The sequence below is a fragment of the Aquila chrysaetos genome, chromosome 2 (assembly GCF_900496995.4).
Source record: "Aquila chrysaetos chrysaetos chromosome 2, bAquChr1.4, whole genome shotgun sequence".
Lineage (NCBI taxonomy): Eukaryota > Metazoa > Chordata > Aves > Accipitriformes > Accipitridae > Aquila > Aquila chrysaetos.
In genome coordinates, this window is record NC_044005.1 from 27,651,203 (window position 1) to 27,672,911 (window position 21,709).

Consider the following 21,709-nt stretch of genomic DNA (forward strand, 5'->3'; position numbering starts at 1 on the left):
TTAATTATCTGTACAAGGTGTTGGGATAAGATTTCCCCACTGATAAATCCTGAGTAGTCTCTGAAGTTAGAGTTGAAGGAATGGGGAAGTGTTTTTTTTCTCCCACCCAGCTTCCCAAATGCCATGTTGAGACAGTAAAAAAACTTAGTAATAGTTTGCTGCAAGGTTCTGGTGGTGCTGAAGCATCACATAGCTATGACTCCTGTCAATGCCATCAAAAAACCCATACACACATCTTCAATAAAACACTACCCCCCACACTATCAGTTTTGAAGAGTGAGGGGAGAGTTGCTCTGTGTTTCCACTTCCAGTTCCCTCCCACTGTAGTGGTAGGACTAACTGCTATTCTGCAAAGCTGGGACAGCTCTAAGATTACGTATGAGGTCATTAACAGAGTATGTATGTAGTAGGGAATGATAGTAATTCCTCTTCACTTCAACTGCTTCTATAGTACTATGTTAACAGTGACATTGCCTTAATTTTCAGTAGACTTTTATTAACTGTTTCAATTTGTTTTCACATTCTATTCATAAAGCAGCAAACATCACTTTTGGCATGCAGAGAGATTCCCTGTACAGCTAAACAAGGACAAAGCAGCTGGACTTTTAAAATACAGTTCACATGACAATTTTACACACCTCTGAAGAGACTACTCAAGTTAGAAATACTTAATTTAAAATGACTATCATACAATGGAAATCACTTATTCACAATATTCATACTTATTTAATTCTTTATTTACAAAATACTATCCTGAGAATTTTCTATTAAGCTTCAATTTGAGCAAAGTAGTTTATATATACCTAAGTAACAATGGTTACTTAACACAAGGGAAAATGCCTTTAGGAGAGTACAGAAATGCTTCATTGCTCAAATGTCTCTGTCAAGTCTCCTGCTTTGGTTCTGGTTGTTCTACAGCTGATGGATTTAGCTGAGGTGGCTCAACTCTATTTTCAGGAGGAGGGGGTGGAGGCAAAAATCCAGGTCGTTGAGGTGGATAGTGAGGATAAGATCTCATTGGAAATGGATTTCTTACTGCAGGAGAATCAGAGTAGTCCAAGTTAATATCAATCACAACAGTAAACACATACCTGCTCCTCCTAACCCATATATGGCCTGCCTAAATAGAAGTCACAAAGTAGACCTAGGTTAGGTGTTATGCTCCAAGGAGACAAAGATGCTAAGGAGGAGGACAAAACGATCACTTTTCTCAGAAGTTACCTGTGACAGGCTCACAGCAGCAGCCCATCACTGTCTGTTAATGGGCTGCTGCTGCCACCATCACCTTTGGTCTGCTGTAGCAGCCCTTGGCTGTCATACCTTACAGATCCTTTGGAAGATAAATGGCTTAGTTCTTCACAGGTTAATCACAGAACAGCAGGAGGCAGAAAGAAGCCCTTCAGTCTGATACTTACATGTTGCTCCACTAATGCAAGCTAACACAAGCTCCAAGGAAAAACAATTAACAGGTATGTCCCAAATGCATACCTTTGCATGGACACTAGCATACCTCAAAGATAAAGGATGAAGCTAAGATTTATATATGATGCAACCTTGTAGGAGGAAAAGGATTAAGGTAAGCATCTACTTGCTTTCATACCCCAAAAAAGAACCCTTTAAATCCTGAACAGTATGTGTATGCATATTTTCCAGCCAAAGCTAGTATTTGTAAAAACACTGTCAATAGCAGCAATTGTGAAAAAGAAAGTGTACAATGTTATTAACCTTAATCAGAAAAGATGCTCCCTGTTAGTTGAATTGAGAAGTAGTATTCAAATAAAGATGTAGATATTCACCTAGTGTGGTAACTGACTACCTGCACAGAACACTCAAGTTCATCAACTTGAAATAAATGCTAGCAGAAGCTACGTACTTGGCAGTGGAGGGCGCGGAAGCCCAAAGTCTCGTACTGGAAAACATTCACGTGGTCCATACATGCCAGCAGGAGGAGGGGGAGGAAAAGGAGGTCCTCGTCTCATGAAAGGTGCTCTAGGATCCACAGGCATCAATGGTGGTCTGACTGGAGGGAAAGGTGGAGGAGCAAACCCTGAACTGATGGCTTCACTTTCAGATGTCAGTGACGGATCAGGTAGTGAGTTCTGCAACACAGTGAAAACAGGGAAGTTAGCTTAGGGAAAGGGATGAGGAGAGGCAACATCTCCAGTCCCATCAGACCCACTTTGATGTAGACTGTCACACTAGCTAACAGCTAGTTCCAACTCTGCCTCAGCTACAGCATAACTGTGAGCAAGGCTATCTGTGCACTGACCATCAGCTTGACCATAGTTTCATCTTTTGTATTACAATTAGTTTTCAGCAGGCATTATATTAGTCATACATAAAAATTAATTCACAAGATAGTAAGTGCTGTGATAAATGTAAAAATAATTTTATAATTTGGATGGCACAGTGCAATATAACATGACCAATGCACTAGAGACAAATTTTCCTAAACATTTTGCAGAAAATTAAAGCTTCTTTAAATCAAGTTTCTGTTTGGCTACTTACACTAAGGTTAGAATGGTCTTTCATCCCATTTCCACTTGGTTCTGTTCGTGGGCTATTTTCTGAAGATGTTTGTCCATCTGTAAGCGAAAGTTAAAGAAGTTATTCAGTGCTGACCTCCTTTTCTCCACCACTGATTTCAGTATTTTTTCTGAAATCAGGATATATAGGCAAGGGAACAAAAAAAAAAAAAAAAAAAAAAAAAAAAAGCACTGCTGTACAAAGCCACTGTTCTGCAGGCAGACTGAAAGACAACAGAGGAACACAAAGCTATGTTTAAGTATTTTCTCCAACTTCTGTACAGATTGCATATGCATTACAAGGTTGCAGCTTTTACCAAAGTTTCTTGTATACAAATAAGCCTTTTTCTTCTATTTTAGTTTTTTTTTTTTTTTTTTAGAAGTTACAAGTCCATTTTCCTAGCGATACATAACATTACTGTAGCAGTTCCCTTGTTCCCCTCCCTCCTGCTAATTCTTTCTTTGCTAAGTCCCACTCTGGGACTGACTGCACTATGATACGCTCTTGGCATACAGCTTAACAGCAATCCTATTCAAGTCTGACAAAAACTGATTCCTTCCTTAGTTGCTAAACATTAAGGACACTTTCAGAACTGCATCATTTCTGGATAAGCATTCAGAAATGAGAATAATCATCCTCATATTTGCTGTACTCACTTTATAAATTAAGAGATAAATAGGAACTTCAGTGTTTTTACCTTTATACATCCCTGAGAACAAGTATTTTCAGTAACTGAAGAAAATTATTAAAGAGAATTGTCAGAGGAGAATCTGACTGGATATAAATACACTATAAATATATACACTAAAGGTACTCCTTTCTTAAAAAAAAAAAAAAAAACAACACCACACAACCAACAAACCCAAAACAACAAACAAACAAAAAAAACCAAACAAAAAAACCGACCAAAACCCCCACCCCTCTCCAAGATTTCAAAAATACTGCTTTCTTACACATCTGCCTGAATTAAAGACAATAATACTAAAAAGCACAAGACTGAAACCATACTTCTCACACATCACAGATTTTTCATCTACATGTTGCATCTCTTCTCCTTTGAAGAAAACAAAGCTCTTTTCTCAATGAACAGATAGGTCTTTTCCAAAAATCTACATTACTTGTCATTTCAAGCAGGCCCTGCCTTTGCTGAAGATACAGTTACTTAACAATCTGAAGCATTTCAACTGCTTGTGTCACACACAGAATATTCATGCCTTGATACTTAGGTTGCATAACACTTTGCATTTTAAATCCCTGTAAAGTTGCTCACAAACTGTGTCAAGCTTTAACCCTTCTTTCTGACCAGAATTTTGCTGCTCCAGGTACCTGCCTCAAGTTGAAATTTCATTTTTGTAGAGTTAGTCACCCCAGCTTAGGAAAATGACTATTATTTTGTTCACTTTAAATAACATTTTGATCATCTTGCTTATACACTCTTTATAGTTGGAGCCTGGATTCAGTACTGTGAGACATGTTACTGTTCTGAAGTCAGATGGCATGTGCTGGATGGGGTGGGTTTTTCTTCTTTCAATTTGTTGGAGGTTTTTTTGCTATTTTTACAAATACTCACCCAAGTCTAGTGAAATTACATGCCTCTAAAAAGCAAGATTCACATATGCTTCATGACCTGCTAAATGCTGGCACCAAGATTATCCAAAACCGTGTTTCCATTAAGTAGGTTTTGAACTGCCCAAGAACTGAATACAGCTTTTTTTTTTTTTTTTTAATTGTTGCTTGCCAGCAGCTGAAGAAAAGGGTAAAAATGGATGCAACAAGTGACTGCAAAGACAGTGTACCTCTCCTGTCCTTCAGTCAGCATCCAGGTGCTAGAAGAAAGACCTTAGTGGAACACAAACTATTAGAAAGCAGAAGTGAAACAAAGAGAGGCTTGGGAAAGAGGGTAGGAAGGTGAGTGGCTGTACAGGAACAGAATTGTCTTCCAGTAGAGAAAAATTCCCTGTAAAACCTGAACCTTCAACCCGAAACAGAATTCAGCATTCCCAGTTCTCACATTACACACCAAGTAACAAAGGTTCTCTCTCCTATTGCCAGAAACTGGGCAACAAAGATTGTAACTTACTACTAATCATAGGAGTAAGTGAATACCAGGTGGCAAAGATTCTGTTGTGAGTTTAATGACTTCAGCCTAGCTGATCAATCAGACACATGTGATTTACTAGGCATTAAATAAGGATGAAAACTGCTTAATAAGTATTAGGGCTTTAAGCTCTTAAACTGTTTCAGTGATGAGGTTTAAGTCACCAAAACTTCACCTCCGAGCTTCTGGCTGTTGCTAAGTATCACAAACTACAATTTATGTAATTGGCCAGTTTAAAACAAATGGTACTTGGGTCAGTGAAATGTGTGATTAAGTTGGGGGCAACTGCACTGTGAACTACAAAAAGCTGCAAGTATGGTAAATAGTTTGAAGGAGGAAACCTCAGGACCTTCTACTACTTCAGTACACAAAGCCAGCAGGTATTTGAAAATTTTGCTGTTATTCTTTTGGTCTTATTGACTCTAACTCTTTCTAACTTTACCAGATATGGCATGGAAATGCAAGTGTGGGTTTGTGATATTTTAATGCTGTGGTGAGCCTCATGGGAGGGGCCAAAACAGACTCAAGGCCAATCCTGAATGGTTAACATACAGAACAGTGAAGGTGGACAAAAAAATACCTCATGACTACCATTCACTGAATCCCATCCACCTGACAGAAGAGACTGCTGTTGTTGATAAGAGGGAAAGGCTAGCAGGTGTTAAAATGTTTTTACACAATGGAACATCAGGTCTGTGGTAGCTATAAAGTTGTCCTCTTACCAAGGCTACTACACATAGTCAACTTACATTGAGATTCTCCATTTGATAGTATCAAGGAAGCAATTCTCACCTGTTTTATCAAAAGACTGCACATTATAAGTTCGTAGTTCTGCTGGTCCGGAAAGTCTTCCAGTATTTGGAGGATTAGGGAAAAATCTTTCTTGTCTTCGAGGAGGAAGAACTGGATCAGTGTAAGGCTCACCTAACATTGAAGAAATCACAAGACAGGTCAATGAAGATTTATTCCCCCCATTCCATATAATTTTACACCAGCAAAATCCTCTGGATAGCTTATGCTCTTGTAAATATCCAAAGTAACTACTAACGTGGATGAGAAAACAAATTTCAAAAAACCCCAAACATAGGAATCCCACCAAGTATGTACTATAGCTTATGTTTCTAAGGAGCTGCAAAAGAGAAAGTTCATTGATTTTTGGTTTAACATACAGTAGAATTTTGAAAGTTATGATTGCCTAAGTCATAAACAGCAGGGCTTTGAAACAAAGGTTCAGCATAGCAATGAAGGTCAAAGGCAAAATAAGGTGCTATACATTTTAAGCCATTCTTAGATGAGTGCTGTTTTCTGTTACGTGTCATAGTGCTGTAATGTGTTTCCACCAACTTCCTTGCATCAGATCTAGCAATCAATCATGCAGCTACAAGACAAACTGTATCAGTGAGATCAAAGAGCAAAGATGGGGTAAGAACACAGCTCAAGTCAAAGAAACAAGACTACCTCTCTGCATTATCCTGTCAATAGATCAGATCTGGCAAATGATAAGCTGCATCCTGAGTGGACTTTGAGTTTTATAATCAGGCCTTCACACAGATGTGTAGCAACTACAATATCGCTTGCTGCATCTAATAACCGAGGTACTTTAATCTACCTAATTTGTAAAAATTTTTTTTAACTTGTAGCATTTTTGGTTCTTTATTACAGGTGTACAGGAAGGTTGTCCTTCCCCCTGCATTGTTTACTTGAGAAATATCAGCAGTACCCTCTTTGATTCATCTGTCTTGAGTGATAATGTACAATACAGACGTTTAGCTGAAGAAGTGAGAGTGAAGACTGATTTTGTTGTTGTTAATTATTAAAGAGGCAGTATCAACACAAAAATATGTACCGAACATGATGACTGTACCACGGTACTCCTGTATAATATAAATGTTTTTTGAAAAAAACAGTATTTTTCAACATTAGCTTTTATTTATTTATTTATTTAAGGCTAATGTACCATTAAAACTTTTTACTTTCACAGATCTCTTAGTAATTATCCAGCCCAGACAGGTCTTTTAAGGCACTAAGCAAACCCCCAGTAAAATGATGAAACCAAACAGCTGATTGTACGCTGCTAGTACCAATATATATTTTAAAAATAGCATAGAAGAAATGCAAGTGAACGACACCATTCAAGAAGGGGAAAAAACTATTAAAAAACCCTTTCCAGTGCAGTTGCACATGCAGTTCCAAGAAGACGTTTCATATTTTTAAGCAAAAAATACTTAAATATACACACTTCAAGTCAGTAACTTCACTTTTCCATAGATACAGTAGCTAAGCAGATTTTTATACCTGGTGGAGGCAGAATTATCCTGCGTTCTCTGTCCCAAGGAGGAGACAGGGATCCAGTATCTGATGGTGGTCTGTGGGGATCAGTTAATCTATCAGAAGTCAGCTCTCCTCTTTCATTACCACCTTCATACATGGCAGTTGGTCCTCTGGATCCTAATCGAAGAAATCAGATAGCTATTTACCCAGGTATTTTAAATCCTCTATTATGGCTTTCTTCATTAAGTCTGAAAATAGTAAAATAAATCACAGAACACCAACACTGTCAAGATAGGAGAGGCGCACGGCTCCACAGGACTCTCCAGCTGTTTGCTGTTACGTTTACTGGAAGTGTTTAAAAGGTTTGTTTGGAATGAAAAAGTCTTAGTTCAACAGTAGTGCAACCTAGAGTACCTGCAATTTTTAAAAAAAAGAATAATCATTTTAAGAGTTTCAGTTCATTCAGATCAGAGAAACTAGTGCCCTCACAATAAATCTTCTTCTCAGTGCTAAAAAAACTGCTGCTAATCAAACCAAAAATTAGCACACTGGAAGTTAATACCCTCATCGTAAGAAGACAGCCACGTTACATTCAACACTCTTCTGGTTCTTTCTAATTCTTTATTCAAGAAAAAAAAAAGAAGAGAAGACCAAGTCAACACATAACCAAAGGCAAGAGAAACTGTAACAACGAGTGATTTTAAGTTGCAAGCTTCCTTTAAAATAGATTTGTTCTGAAAAAACTGACAGAAGTACTGAATTCTGATATCATTCTCTAATTCTCTACCCTAAAATTCAACCTAAAATTTGAAGCCATTTTGTGTCTTGTACAAAGTCAGATGAGCACTATAATTGCTCTGTAGCTGGCATTATTTAAACACATCATTTGTTTAATCTGCTGAAGTTATGTTAGTGCTCCATTGTGAAATGGGCAGTAGTTATGCCTTTGCATAGTCTCTTTCCTTGTTAATACTGCATCCTGAAATCCAGTTTTTAGTCTTCCTCACCAGCAACAGCTGAGCTACAGTTTAAAGATACACTGGACAGCTCAGTTTCATTACTTACTGTCTCTATACAAATAAATTGTCAAGTATGATTTTGCTTGTGTGTGGTACAGCTACTGTTGAACATTCAATCTCAAGCTTTTCTGACTTAGAAAAATGAATCAACTTTCATGTGCACTTGGGTATGCTTTTTACAAAGAATTAAAGTAAATAAATAGGCCATAGTGATCTTTAAAAATCATTGTTGACTAGTGAAATCCTTACAGATGAGACATTTAGACATATTTCCCATTAAATAAGTACAGGTTTCAACAGGTTTAACAGTAGTAGAGCTTCTTTATTACCTGTAACAGATGCTGAACTCCACTCTAGCATTTATCTACACTATTTCCATCAACATCAAAAACATGAAGGAACGGTGTTTTTCTTCTCTTACAACCCCTGACATCACGGCTTGCTTTCACCTACTCCTCAATCTCTGAATTTTACTCCTTGCACACAACCTTCCTGGTCCCTTTTATCACTAGGGAAGAAACTGTCTCCATGTATATGACTGCCTCAAATTTAGAACAAAGGGAGGAAAACAATTTACTGAATCGGTAACTTTCTAGTATCATGACCCCCAATAAAACTCTCATGCTTTTGACAACACAGGTACCCTCTTCTTCTTTCACCGACTGCAGACCAATGAGATGGAAGTGGCAGTATTCTTTCTTCAGAAAACTAATCGACTCTTGTTCACTTTAAAATCCTAAGTTTATTTCAGCAGAACCCCATTTGTCCAAGAAATAAAACAAGACTGATTAAGTTGGGCTTTTCACTTTTCTCAATCTATGCTTCTAAAGTAAATCCACTGACCAACCTACTAGCAACAACTAAAGTTTCTATTGTACTGTTACACATTAGACAGCTTTAGAAGCAAGTTGAAAAACAGGAAGAGTTTTTCCAATTAACTATTGATATCGAATTGGTTGTTTTAACACTTCTTGTCACCAGCAAGAGGAAAAGGTGTGACAGGTTTATAGTAGAGGAGAGAGAAATCCAGAACAGATACATTTTCAAGTTTAAGAATTGTACCTCTTCCTCCTCCTCCACCTGGAAGCATAGGTGAAAGCCTTAAAGGACCCTCCAATAAAGTTGGAGGGGAAAGAAAAGCTCTTGTTTCAGATGAAGGCCGGCCCATTGGTGAGGGTCCATATGGGGAATGCTCTGGAACAGTTAAAACAAAATACTCAAGTTCACAATATTTAGTTTAGCAAAGTGTATAAAGTAATTAACTTCTCAGGTGAAGTTTAAAACTAAAATTGTATAAGTGAAATGAAAATTGTGCTCTAATTACCATGTGTATCATATACCTAGTCTACTCTCATCGATACTACAAACACTCTTAGTTTCAACAAAATACTCGACATGACCTAGAGTCACTTATGACCCAATTATTTTTTTAAATTACTTATTTGTACATACACATGGCCAAGATAGTTTTCAAACAATTACATGCGTGTGGTCTTGGAAAACAAAACCATATACCAAAATAATTAGGCTCTATTTTACAATTCAATACTGTACCTCTGCCAAATGGTCTAACTGGAACATCAAGAGCATAAGGATCTTTTTCTAAAAGGTCAAGTTTAAATTCCGTTTCAGTTAATCTGCAAATAAACAACAAAAAAGTAGTAAATAACCAAGAAGTGCAAAAGTTTTACTGGACCGCACTGTTTACTGCTAGGCTTTCTACTTAAAGGGTTAATGAAGCAAGGTATTTTATTCCCTAAATAAAAAGACAAAGGATGTCACAGAACTCTGAACTTAAGAAATCCTGAAAGTGTTTCTCTATGCTGCTGTATTTAAACTGTAATTCGGAAGTTGAAGTGGCGTGTTAGATGTCACAATTCCTAGCATGATATTATTCTCCTGAGTACTCTAAATTGCATTCCAAGTATTAACACCTAAAGGTTCCTCCCAGCCACCACCACCTGATCTGTTAGCCCACTATTAACTTCTGAGATAAGCTGTAAAATCATGAGGTAACCATGACATCTGGTTGATACACACTTATTTAAAACAAACAAACAAAAAACAAACCCCCAAACCCTTTGAGTTCTAGTACTACCTTCTGCTTCTTTCCTGAAATATTTCAATATTTCACATAGTTCTTAAGTTCTTTCTTTCTTGCATGTTATCATTACAGGAATGCTCAAATGACTCCCTTTCTTTCAGAACTCCAATGGAACACTGTGCTCTCTCTGCCCTGTCTGGGCCACAATTGATTAACACAGGTCTAGAAAACATCAAATTGCATAAATCCAAAACATACTCACATGCCAAATTGCATTTGTTTAGAATTCGATCAGAATTGCACTTACTTTTGTCTGTTATGTGCATTTTCTTTTTTTATATCATTGAGGTGTCTTTCAGCTGCTCGGGCTGTCAGCTTTGGGGAGGGACAAAAATCAGATGCTTAGATATTGTTATTTATTAATTAAATGCTTCATAAATGTGACAGGTCCTAGATCCAAGACATTTTTTTCTATCTGAAGCATGTGGCCTGTATTTTCACAAGATATGACTTGTGTATAAGGCATATGAAACAGATCCTCACATACGTCACCAAATGGCATTAGCAGCTCTACTACGCAAATTTTTGAGGAATGATACGGCTTTCTGCATGTTCTTAAAACTGCAGAAATTAAATTATTTGGCTACAGCTGCTTTGAAGCATCTACAGAATACGTACAAGATTTAAAGCCTCAAATTTTATATAAGAAAGTTTTATGTTAAAATCATATAGTTAAAAACTGTAAAATTATGACCATGAAGTACCATAGCTTTTAACAGTGTTCTATCTTATACAGACTATTCTGTGAAACTGAAGAATGTATTAGTCAGGAGATATTTTAATAAAGTTTCTTGTTTGGGAAAAAAGGTAAAAATGGATTTTGTGGCAACATTTTCAGGAAGCTGTCAATGGAACATACTGTTCTTACAGGACATAACGTTTTCTATTAGTAGATAAAAGGAGTGAAGTACATCCACGGAAAATACTAAAATGGCATTGAAACAAGGCCAAAAGCTTTTATTATTAGCAAAATGTCACACACTTGTTAAGTGGTAACATGTTATTCCAGCAGATTTATTGCTACAGCAAATAATATTGTAATATCATTCTACTGTGCTCACTGCTATCCAGCTTAATTATTCCAACTATTTTATATGATAGAAGTACTTTTAACATGCTTTTGTGTATTTCTGCAATAAAACTGTATGTTTAAAGGTGACAGGTTAGAGTTAATTTTGATTATCTGTTTTTAATAAGAAATAAAAAAGTGATAAAGAAAGCTATTCAAATCATGGAAAAGGAAGACACACAAAGTTCAGAAAATTCAGTAGCTGGAACTTACCCAATTATCGTGAGCTTTTTTCTCATGTGAAGTAATCTGTGATAGAGAGATTTCATTAGATCATTATCATGTAAAAAAAGAAAACTTAAGATTGAGTATATGCTCTTATCCATAAACTTAACATGTGTGGATAATTTATAATGAGACATCTAAACTTAAAATTTAACTTTATTAAAAAGTTATCTGGTGATCTCTGCTATGAAACTGTGTCAGTCAAAACCACACAGCATTGGGGCGGTGCAGGGAGCAAAAAACCACCCAACAAAACCAAGCCAAATACAGTATCACAACCTAGCTGAAAGTGGTATTTCAGTTGCAATAACAACCCTCCTGCTTGGCATAGATGGTAAGTAACACAAAGCACATACCTGATTCTGGTAAGAACGAATGGTTCTTTCTAGCTCTTCTTCAAGATCTTTTGCTCGCTGTCTGTAACAAAATTAGGATTTATGACATTGTAATAAAATGTGGAGGAAAGTAATTTTAAATACAGTAAACACAATGGTAAACACAAGGTATAGTTAAGAATTGTCACTTAGGCCCATGGGATACATAAAAATCATAGTAGCAGTGGAAGTTCTAGGTCCTAGATTAGTGCAAACTGAAATGTAAACAAAAGAACAGAACCAAAAAACCCAACACCTCCCCAGCTTTTCAGTGGTCTGTGATATGTTTCCAACACAAAGGATATCCCTCCACATATGCCTAACAGCCAGCCTCACCCAGCTCAGCAAATGTACCAGTCTGGCTGGAGCATCATGCTGTTACAGGCTACCACAGTCAGTCCTGAGGGATAGTCACTTGCACTAAGGTTATTTCAAGACCACAGAAAGTATGATGCCACCTTTGCTGCCAGATGCCCTGTGCACAGCCTCTCTAGGTTCTACCCTCTCTCAGCAGGAGGGCCAAAGACACATTCATTGTTTAGTTATACTCCATCTGCAATATTAATAATCTCTTTAAAATTAAGATGTCTACGAAGTTCACGTTCTGAGTAAATCAAGAAGGGTGAATTCTGTCTTCCTGTATGAATACTGAAGAATGTCTACAAGAACTTTCTAGAGAAAGAATTAATCTAATTTACTCTTCAGGAAATATTGTTGATCAGTATCATTCAGTTAGTCAATACCTCCATAAACATTGAAGGAAGATGGGGAATATACATTACAGATTGAAGAATTATGCCATAGTTTGAGAAACCACAGAAACAAACCAGAGGTACACAGTAGGTGCAACACAAAACAGAGCAAAGCAGTTAAACAACAACTACAGAAAATATTCCCACATCACAGTATTATAGTAAAGAATTTCTAAACAACAGTACTATTTGACAGGCTTAGAGATACAGAAACAGAATACTATAACTATACAACATAAATATGTTACGATCTATAGGAAAACTGAACATTGCATTTATTTTACAGTATTCTCTTAACTTCATATTTTTATCTCTGTTCAGTAAACGGAACTAGATTAGAGACGCACTTCTACCATTCCATTAAAGCTAACACGTCAATACAATCAGCATTCTAATGGAAGAAAAGTTACTAGTGATCGATCTTCCATACCCAAATTTTTTAACAAAGCAAAACCTCCCTTAGTATGTATTATTACACACAAACACACAAAAACTGGAAGAAAATACATTCACTTATGCTGCTGTTTTTATTAATTCTCTACTGCCGTTTGTTCACTTTGGAACAAGTGATTACAGCAACTAAAATCTGTAATTACCTGTAGCTGTTTAGTTCTTCAGCAGCATGATTAATTTTTTCATCTACTTTAGAAAGCTTTTCTTCCTTCTGTAGGCGTTCTCTTTCTTCTACTGTCAGCTTCCTTTAAGAAAATTCAAAAACTATGGTTAATTCTGTTTCAAGTCAACAATTTTGTAGTTGGTCTGTCATGAAAAACTTCTCCAATTATTTAGGTGTGATGAATACATGGTATTTATCCAGATAAAAGAGTTTTATAGGCGATATATGAAGTGGCATAAATAACACTAGTTTGTATTCATATTAGTTTATTTAGTTTATTAACTGTTCTATATGAAACAATTAGATTACCACTATTCCTAAAAGGAATCTGGAAGACAATCTATATTCCCAAAGAATATTTCTATTTGGGATGTCAGGGGTAAGCAGCCACAAATCAAACAAACTAAAAATCAAACTACACTAACTTTCAGTGATATGTTCTGGTACTTTTTTACATTTTACAATTATTTTCCAGAGAAGAAAAAAGGTTGTTATTAGCTATTAAAAAAATAGTTATTAAAAAAAATTCTTTCCAGGTTCCTCTTTCTTTATGCCTTAACGGGCACTACAGAAGAGAAAACCCATATTCCAGACCACAGATTATGCACAAGATAATTCTGCAGAACACACACAGATACTACTGCTGCATACAGCCCTGAATGGATAAACTGGTCATTTTCCTGTAGGCAGCAGTCCTTTGCAATCAAACTATCTAAATCATGGGTCTTTTGAACATGATTTAAACTTTTCTACTCAATCTTCATTTCCCACTTTTCTATTTCCCTTGTTTGAACACATATAGGTTTTTAAAAGATGCTTTGTTAATACTAATAGCCTCTTATTCTGCTATCTCATCACGGTAGCTTCTCTCCACTCCTTTTTGGCTTTTCTAAAATCTTTGATAAGCAGCATACTCTTGCTGAGCTTCAATGTGGTGTTTTTAAATACCATCCACCCAGCCTGCAAACATTTTTCCTTTCTGACTGCACATCGTAGCTTCTTTTTAACAGGTTCCCTCCACTCTCCACACCACACTCCCACCCCCCTTTTTTTAAAATCAAATGTTAACGTAGGGGATTTCTAGGTTTTGTTGCATCTACAAAGGTGCCAAATACCTATACAAATATATATACACTACAGAGAAGATTACTGAAAGTAATACTTTAAGAAGGTCCCGCATACCGCTCAGTACAGGACCAAGACTTGTGCTGCTTCTCTTGCTGCCTTCAAGATTACATCTGCTACTTGAAGAAATAATTTCTGGCTAGTAAAACTGTAATTTTACCATCATGCCCTAAAACGATGCCCTCTGCTCCCTCCCTGCCTCATGCACACACACACACTTCTGAAGGTTACTACGTGCCCCATCCCATCCCAATCAACTTTATTTCTAGTCCTTCACATATTTCTGATTTCAGTCAGTAAGTCATAATCCCTGCTACCATCCTGACTGTGAGGCAGATAGTACAGCTCTCATATTCTATCTTTCCTGGTGAGGAAAAAGCCTGATACACAGATGTTCTATGTTGCTTACTGGTAATAGTTAGCTGGCCTATGTTTTAACTCTAAGCTTACTTTTATATATAGCATCACTCCTCTGCTGACATTACTAGCTCTCTTTACTATGTAAAATATACCTCACAGTTAAAGCAGCTACTGATTATCTTTCTTTCAGCAACTTTGATAGCTGTATTACACCACATCTTAATTTAATTAAAAAACAAATAAATAATCAAGCTTTCCAACTTTACCCACCTTATTTCATAGATTAAAAATTTGTTACTTCTTATCTTTGTTTCTGTACTTGCTTGTGGAAAAGTCCTAAAATAATATACCACTACTTTCATGGAAACAATTTCTATACAATTACTGTGATCATAAATGTACATGAAGGTGTAACATAACAGGGTCTTCACAATTCAGAAAACTCTGGAAAGCAGTATCCAAATTTTCAATAATTTTCAGCCCCCCAAATCAAGGAGTTTTATTCAAATCAAACAGAAGGTATTGAATATAAAAAGAGAAACCAGCACCTGTGTAGTTTCATTTCATTCTCTTGATAAAGCTCAGTCATTACTTTAAGTTTCTGCTGAAGCTTTTGAACTTCACTTTCCAAACGTTCATTTTCAGACTGCAGGGAAGCTTGCTGACTTTGAAGGTTTTCTATACGTTCTATCAAATTGAGAAATAATTATATTGGGACAACGCAAAAGTTACAAAATTAAAATATCTGCAATATTTTAGTATATAAAAAGTCTGTAAAAACCTTTGATCCTATGTTGATTTAATAATATAAGCAATAACATGTTAATATATTTCAATAATTTATACAAATTGAGAAGCAGTATTGCTCCTTTTTATGGGAAACCAGCAACTATACTCTCTACCTGCCACAAAGTGCAGCTCTGAGCGCATATCTAGCCTTTGCTCCAAATTGTATAGCTTCTTTCAAAACAATGCAGTTTTGTAATTCACAATATAAATTTTCATTTAGGGCTCTTATTATTCTAATTATTCTACTAAAGGAGTAAAATAAGTACCATCATACACTCTTGCAGATTTACCCACGTGAGGTCTTGCTGAGTAGCGTGAAGGGATAACTTGTATTTGTCAAACTACCTTATCTTTCCAAATTAAAATCAGTCATGTTTCTTTTCCTATTTACTACTCCTATGCCTCTCTTCAAGAAACATAGAAAACTTCAATTAAGTTTGAATATCTTTATGGGATAGAGTTACAATCAATTTGGAAAACACACTAGCTCAAAGAGTCAGTTTAAAGGACTATCAAAAACTGAAAAATACAGTTTTACAGAGCATTTAATCACCCAAATAACAAAGCACTGTACATTCATACATGATGGCTACTCTGCTGGCTGTTATCTATGAAAGCAATAGCTAATTACAGGCTTTAATTTGAATTAAAGTGGCAATGTTTTCATTTCATAAGGTTTACTTCAGTATGCCCTACACAACAAAGGAAAAAACCACAGCAAGATGCTTTTAGGTTCAATTCTCCAAACGCAGTATTTTGGATTTTAAGAAGTATTGAGCTTGCACCCATTACAAACTAATTACAATTAAGCTACCATTTTTAAGAGATGGTTTTAAAATTTAGACTAAAACTCCATTGTTTCATGTCCAGAAATTATGTAAAGAAGGTATTAGATATTTACTAACATCACTTTGCCCACATATTTTAAGATTCTATAACTTAACAGTTATAGAATATTCTAACAGAGTACAACAAAATTTGCAAATGGTGCTTTAGCAACTTCGATTGCTTTACCTCTAAAATCAAATATTTAAAACAGCTAAGCAACTTAAACTCAAACAGGCATTTTAAAAATCAAGCAGAGCTATTAATGTAAACTTAATTCAGTTTTCACTGGAAGCAATACTTACAGTCTGTAACATCATTGTACAAAACCAACATCTTACTAATCTTAAAGGCAGAACAACATTTAATTACCTGTAAGTTCTCCTTTAGCTTTATTTTCATCAGACAGTTTTGAATACATTTGATCTCTTTCTGTTTCCAGGGTCTTTAAACAAGCATTTAACTACAATCAAAATTTTAAAAAAATGAGCGTTTTAAGATTTCCAGAAACTGTTTGCATGCAAAAATATCTAATTAAACATTAAAAGGTGCTGAACTCTGTAATACTGATACCTACATGCAATTAAACTTACCAAAACCATTGCATATATTTCCTCTAGTTTCCCCCCTTCCATCCATAAGTTTCTTAAAATCACATACCTTTGCAGCATAGATCAATTTCTTTACAGTTCGTTTTTGCTGATCATCTGATTGACAGAATAGAATAATATGTCACATAAAAAGCACAAAACTGTTTGTGACAGAGCTTACTAGTATTATTTTATTTTGTTTTTATAAAAAAAGCAATCCCCAACATACCACGATAGGCATAGCATACTTGGAGGAAAAAGGGGGGGGGGGGGGAGAAAGGGGGGCTGTGCTATATTCTAGTGCTTGTTTGCCAATCAGACTCAGAATGCTCATGTTAAAAGTGAAATGCTTAATACACACTGTAAGATTTACTGGGATGTGCCCTACTGTATAATCAACATCAGCATAAGAAGAAGCTGCAGCAAGAAAAAGGAGGAAGAAAGGCTCCTCTGTGCTGCTGTTTTGAGGGGACCCACATCTACACCCACCTGATTCCAGTGCTATCATATTGCCTGCAACAAATAACACCTGTGTAAGGACTAGGAAACAGAAATTAGGCTCTGAGGACCCACAGTGCTACTGCTGGGACAAGCTTCAAGAAGAAACGAAAGCAAGGTTTCCACCTAAAAATGTTCGAGAATCACTGCTTAATACTAACATAGGCTGAAGTCATTCTGCAGGAGACTGAGCAGAGTCTTTACATTGCTCTATGATAATATGTATGCTTTAGCTATTTCCACACACTGCTAAATAGTAGCACAGGTTGTTATTCTGGAGGTGTCCAAGGATCAGTTAACTGTCTGACATGAATAACACTGGGTGAGTTTTTGAAAATCCAACTCTACAAAGCTAATGTTACAACCTTCCTGAAAGTTTGTTGGTTCTGTATTTCTAAAACAGCTATTAAATTAATATTTAAGATGGGAAGCTATACAAACCATACCTAAGTGCTCTCCATTCTCTGTTTCACCCTTTATATCCGTGTCCCAGTGATTATCTTCACTGTCATCATCTTCTCTTATTGCTGAACTCCAGTCTTTCATCTTCAGTAAGTATTGTGTCAGTGACTAAGAAAAAGCCACCACAAAACACAAACAGTAAAATAAACACAAACAATTAAAATGTAGTTACCATTACAATTACATTTTCAGGATTTCTGTCCTTCATTTAGTTCCCTTAGTAGATTAAGGGAGTGCCATATACAGGATTCTAGATGCCTGATATGACTTTTTCTACTAAAACATATACCTGCAGGTCAACAGGTGTGCCCTTGTGAAGACTTTTCAGATAGCCAAGTATGCATGCTTTTAGCAGAGCTTGTGTATATAAGGTACACACATGTAAGAATACACTCCCAACTCCCATGCTCCAAATTCAAAAAAATGCAAATACTCTACCAGAACTAAGAGTTTTTCCTTATCTAATGTGCTGGCTTCCAAGGCTATCAGACTGCCCCATTGTGCTGCTAAGCAACCTTTTTGCTTAGCAGGAAATAAGACATTAGAGGATGGAGACAGCAAACAAAAACCCAAAACATCTTAATGCATATTAAGACCAGGAGAGGTTGTTAGACTTTCTTGGAACTTGGTGATTAGCATCTGTCATGGTTTAACCCCAGGCAGCAACTAAGCACCACGCAGCTGCTCACTCACTCCCCCCCACCCAGTGGGATGGGGGAGAGAATAGGAAGAATAAAACTCATGGGTTGAGATAAGAACAGTTTAATAGAACAGAAAGGAAGAAAATAATAATGATAATAATAACAATAACAAAATGACAATAATAATCAAAGGATTGCAATACACAAAACAAGTGATGCACAATGCAATTGCTCACCACTTGCCAACCGATGCCAAATTAGTTCCCGAGCAGCAATCCCCCCCCAGGCCAACTCCCCCCAGTTTATATATTGGCTGGGCATGAGAAGCTGAAAAATCCTTGACCTAGCATAAAGACTAGTTAGCAACAACTGAAAACATCAGTTTGTTATCAACATTCTTCTCATACTGAATCCAAGACATAACACTATACCAGCTACTAGAAAGAAAATTAACTCTACCCCAGCCGAAACCAGGACACCTTCAGCCTGAATAATTCGATTCAATGCCAGCTGTCATAATTTACCTTGACTTGACTCTCTTTATTTTTCAATACTTCTTCTATATCTGCTTTAGACGATTCAAACATCTTAGTTTGTTCATTTAGTTCACTGAATCGTTCACCCCATCCTTCAGCTTCTTGTAAAAGCTAAAAAGGGAAATACCAGATTAGCATGATTGTCTATTACAACCGAGAATCAAGGATGAACAGTACTTGAGCCTGTTACATATATTGTCTACACATAAGCAGAATTTTAACCTCTCACCCATCAGTAAAAATTAAGAGATAGATCACAACACAGTTAAATCTCAAACGTTGAAAAGTAAGGCTTCTGTTATTGTCTAGTTGCTTTAGCCGCCATAGCTCTCCGTTGTAATTAGTTGTTAGGATATTTTTAAACATTTATAAGAACAGTTCAGTTAATATTCCACTCATTTGAAAAACCCTGATGTGACAATAGCAATGGATATAAAATAGTGACAATTTGTGTAACAGCTACAAACACTGGGGAGTGGATGAAGAGGAAAACACTCATTCCCCAACATCCATACACACTTCCGCAATTGTACCCATGTCTTTTCAACCTAGAAGAGGTTGGAGAGGTAAGGAAAACCAGGAAGCTTTTTAGACATCTATTTAAATTCACATGACTTGCAAAACTACATTATTTTTCCTACTCTCCTCCATACCTCTTAAATTAATTTTAAAATTTTATTTTAAAAAAGCTTCCCTGTTAATGAAAGTCACAGCAACTGTATGTAATCAACACTTACTAGTATGTATCTTTGTAATTAACTGTGGTTAACTAAAAAGACAGGTAGACTCCAAGGTTACATTTTACAGACATCCCCTAGTAAAATGTCATTTCACAAAAATACTTCACTGCTGTAAAGGGATTAGTACTCTGAAGCACGCACCAGTTCATTAAGAATAACCACTGCAACATATTAACTAATTAAACCATGCCTTCATAGTGTGAGAATGAAATTGAACTGATGCAAATTTCTGTTAAGACAAAACATGCAATACAAAAACATAGGGTACAGTAAAAAAAAAAAAAAAAAAAAAATCTTAAGTCTCTTTCAAAAGAATACTGCTTAAAGTTGCCCAACAGGCAACCAATTTAAAAGCAGTGAATGTACAGAAAGGAGTAACTAGGTTGAGCAACAAGAACGTAACAGCCAGTTATACTAAAAATAAAACCAGAAAATGGTACTTAAACAGGGGAACTGCCATGCAAATAGACAAGCAAGCCTGAACACTACTTATCAAAGATAAACTGGAAGCCATAAAACAAAAGGTATGTGACCAGAATTGGATGAACCCCACTTGGCACACAACTGCACCTTTCAAGCAGTAAAAGCCACATATGAATTTGCAGCATCATGCAAACTACTTATTACAGATAAAACAAAAATACTCTTTATGCTAATACTGCTCAGAAGACATACACAGGCAACTAGTTTTATCATTAATTGTCACCCTCAAAGGGAAGCTAATTAAGATATTCCTTCTTCACGAAGCCAAAGAGAAAATAAATTGATATGACTTTATAAACCTGTAAGAATTACAATAAAGAGAAATAGCAAGGATTTGCAATAAGCTGAAGCAATATGTATTTCTAAAGTTCCTGCAAAAAACAAAGTACAGAAAGTTTGGAGTTTAGTAACAGTTCCCTTGTTCAAACTAAAAGGCCCAATCCTCTCTCTGACACATCATAAATCTGAGACAGCACATCTGTTATGTTTAAGCTATGATGTGCCAGAAGATTATGACCCATTAGTGCAAATGGACAGAGGAAGAAAGTACTCTAGTTTCTGTGAACAAATAACATCTTTGTTACCTTTTGAGCATAAGTGAAATTCCATCTTTAAAAAAAAGTAAGAAAGAAAAATAAAAAGGGATATGCATATTCTAATATAGCAAACTAATTCACATGCTTACAACAACTTCATAAAAGAGAATATAAATAAGCAAAGCAGATACTTTCTCTTCTTTCCTTATCAGGTTCCATCAACTCTTATCTGGTTATTTATCTACTAAAAAGCATAGCAAAATACAGTATACACAAATGTTCTCAAATTATTAAAAACTGCAACAAAGCTCAGCTAACAAGAAAACGTAGTAATTCATCCTAAATAATGGGGTTAAGGAACTGCTATATCTAGGTTATTTTATCCAGAAGGAATGCAAAAAACCCCTTATTTTTATCTAGGAATACGGCAAGTTAATTACATCCCGAGAGTTCTTTTTATTGATTTTTTTTTCCTGGTTTTGCTTGATATAAAATGATTGCCTATAAAATGTATAGTAATTGTCAGCACTTAGTATTATCTTACTGTAAGTACTATTTTTTAATAAGAGGAAAGAAAAAGAAGATTATTTTCACACACACAAACAACTGGATAATTTCTGTTTGAACCCAAGGAATTACCAGAGAAAAAAACCAAAAAAAATCCCTCTCTATTAAAACTTGTGTACTGCTTCTCAAAATTTATTATATAAGTATACTGTCACATTTTAAATAAAGCACCGAGACCAGACCCTTCCTCCTCACAGAAACAAAGAGGATGTATAGATTAGACAAAAAACTCTTGAAAGAAAATAATTCTCAAGCAACTTCATCTCACAGTGATAACACCCAAATCTGTTTCTCCACTCACAGCGTCTCATAAAATTGTCTTCCTTTTTTTTTGTAGTCACAAACAGGTACCCTTCTAAAATTAGAGAAAAATTTGAAGTTTCACTGATAACAGAATTGTGCAAACTGAAACATTCTTCCTGCAGAAAATTTTCTATTTCCAGTAATCTTTTTTTTTTCCTGAATCAGTAAGTCTGATATGCACAATGTTTTGATAGAGAGGA

At 35.9% G+C, this 21,709-nt stretch overlaps 1 protein-coding gene across 7 annotated transcripts in view; it reads right to left on the reverse strand.

The window, feature by feature from the left end:
- Positions 1-475: 475 nt before the first annotated feature.
- MIA2 (MIA SH3 domain ER export factor 2) overlaps positions 476-21,709 on the reverse strand; it is a 39,602-nt gene continuing 18,368 nt past the window's right edge. For all 7 annotated transcript variants that reach the window (XM_041128467.1, XM_030042388.2, XM_041128470.1 and 4 more), the window contains 16 exons: positions 18,869-18,991; positions 17,688-17,811; positions 16,814-16,860; positions 16,526-16,616; positions 15,088-15,226; positions 13,035-13,136; positions 11,669-11,729; positions 11,301-11,336; positions 10,266-10,333; positions 9,469-9,551; positions 8,977-9,108; positions 6,920-7,072; positions 5,417-5,548; positions 2,509-2,585; positions 1,874-2,099; positions 476-1,035 (listed from right to left, as the gene is read on the reverse strand). In XM_041128467.1, the coding sequence (XP_040984401.1) occupies positions 884-1,035; positions 1,874-2,099; positions 2,509-2,585; positions 5,417-5,548; positions 6,920-7,072; positions 8,977-9,108; positions 9,469-9,551; positions 10,266-10,333; positions 11,301-11,336; positions 11,669-11,729; positions 13,035-13,136; positions 15,088-15,226; positions 16,526-16,616; positions 16,814-16,860; positions 17,688-17,811; positions 18,869-18,991 (1,746 nt within the window). In that variant the 3' untranslated portion in view covers positions 476-883. The remainder of the gene's footprint in view (positions 1,036-1,873; positions 2,100-2,508; positions 2,586-5,416; positions 5,549-6,919; positions 7,073-8,976; positions 9,109-9,468; positions 9,552-10,265; positions 10,334-11,300; positions 11,337-11,668; positions 11,730-13,034; positions 13,137-15,087; positions 15,227-16,525; positions 16,617-16,813; positions 16,861-17,687; positions 17,812-18,868; positions 18,992-21,709) is intronic.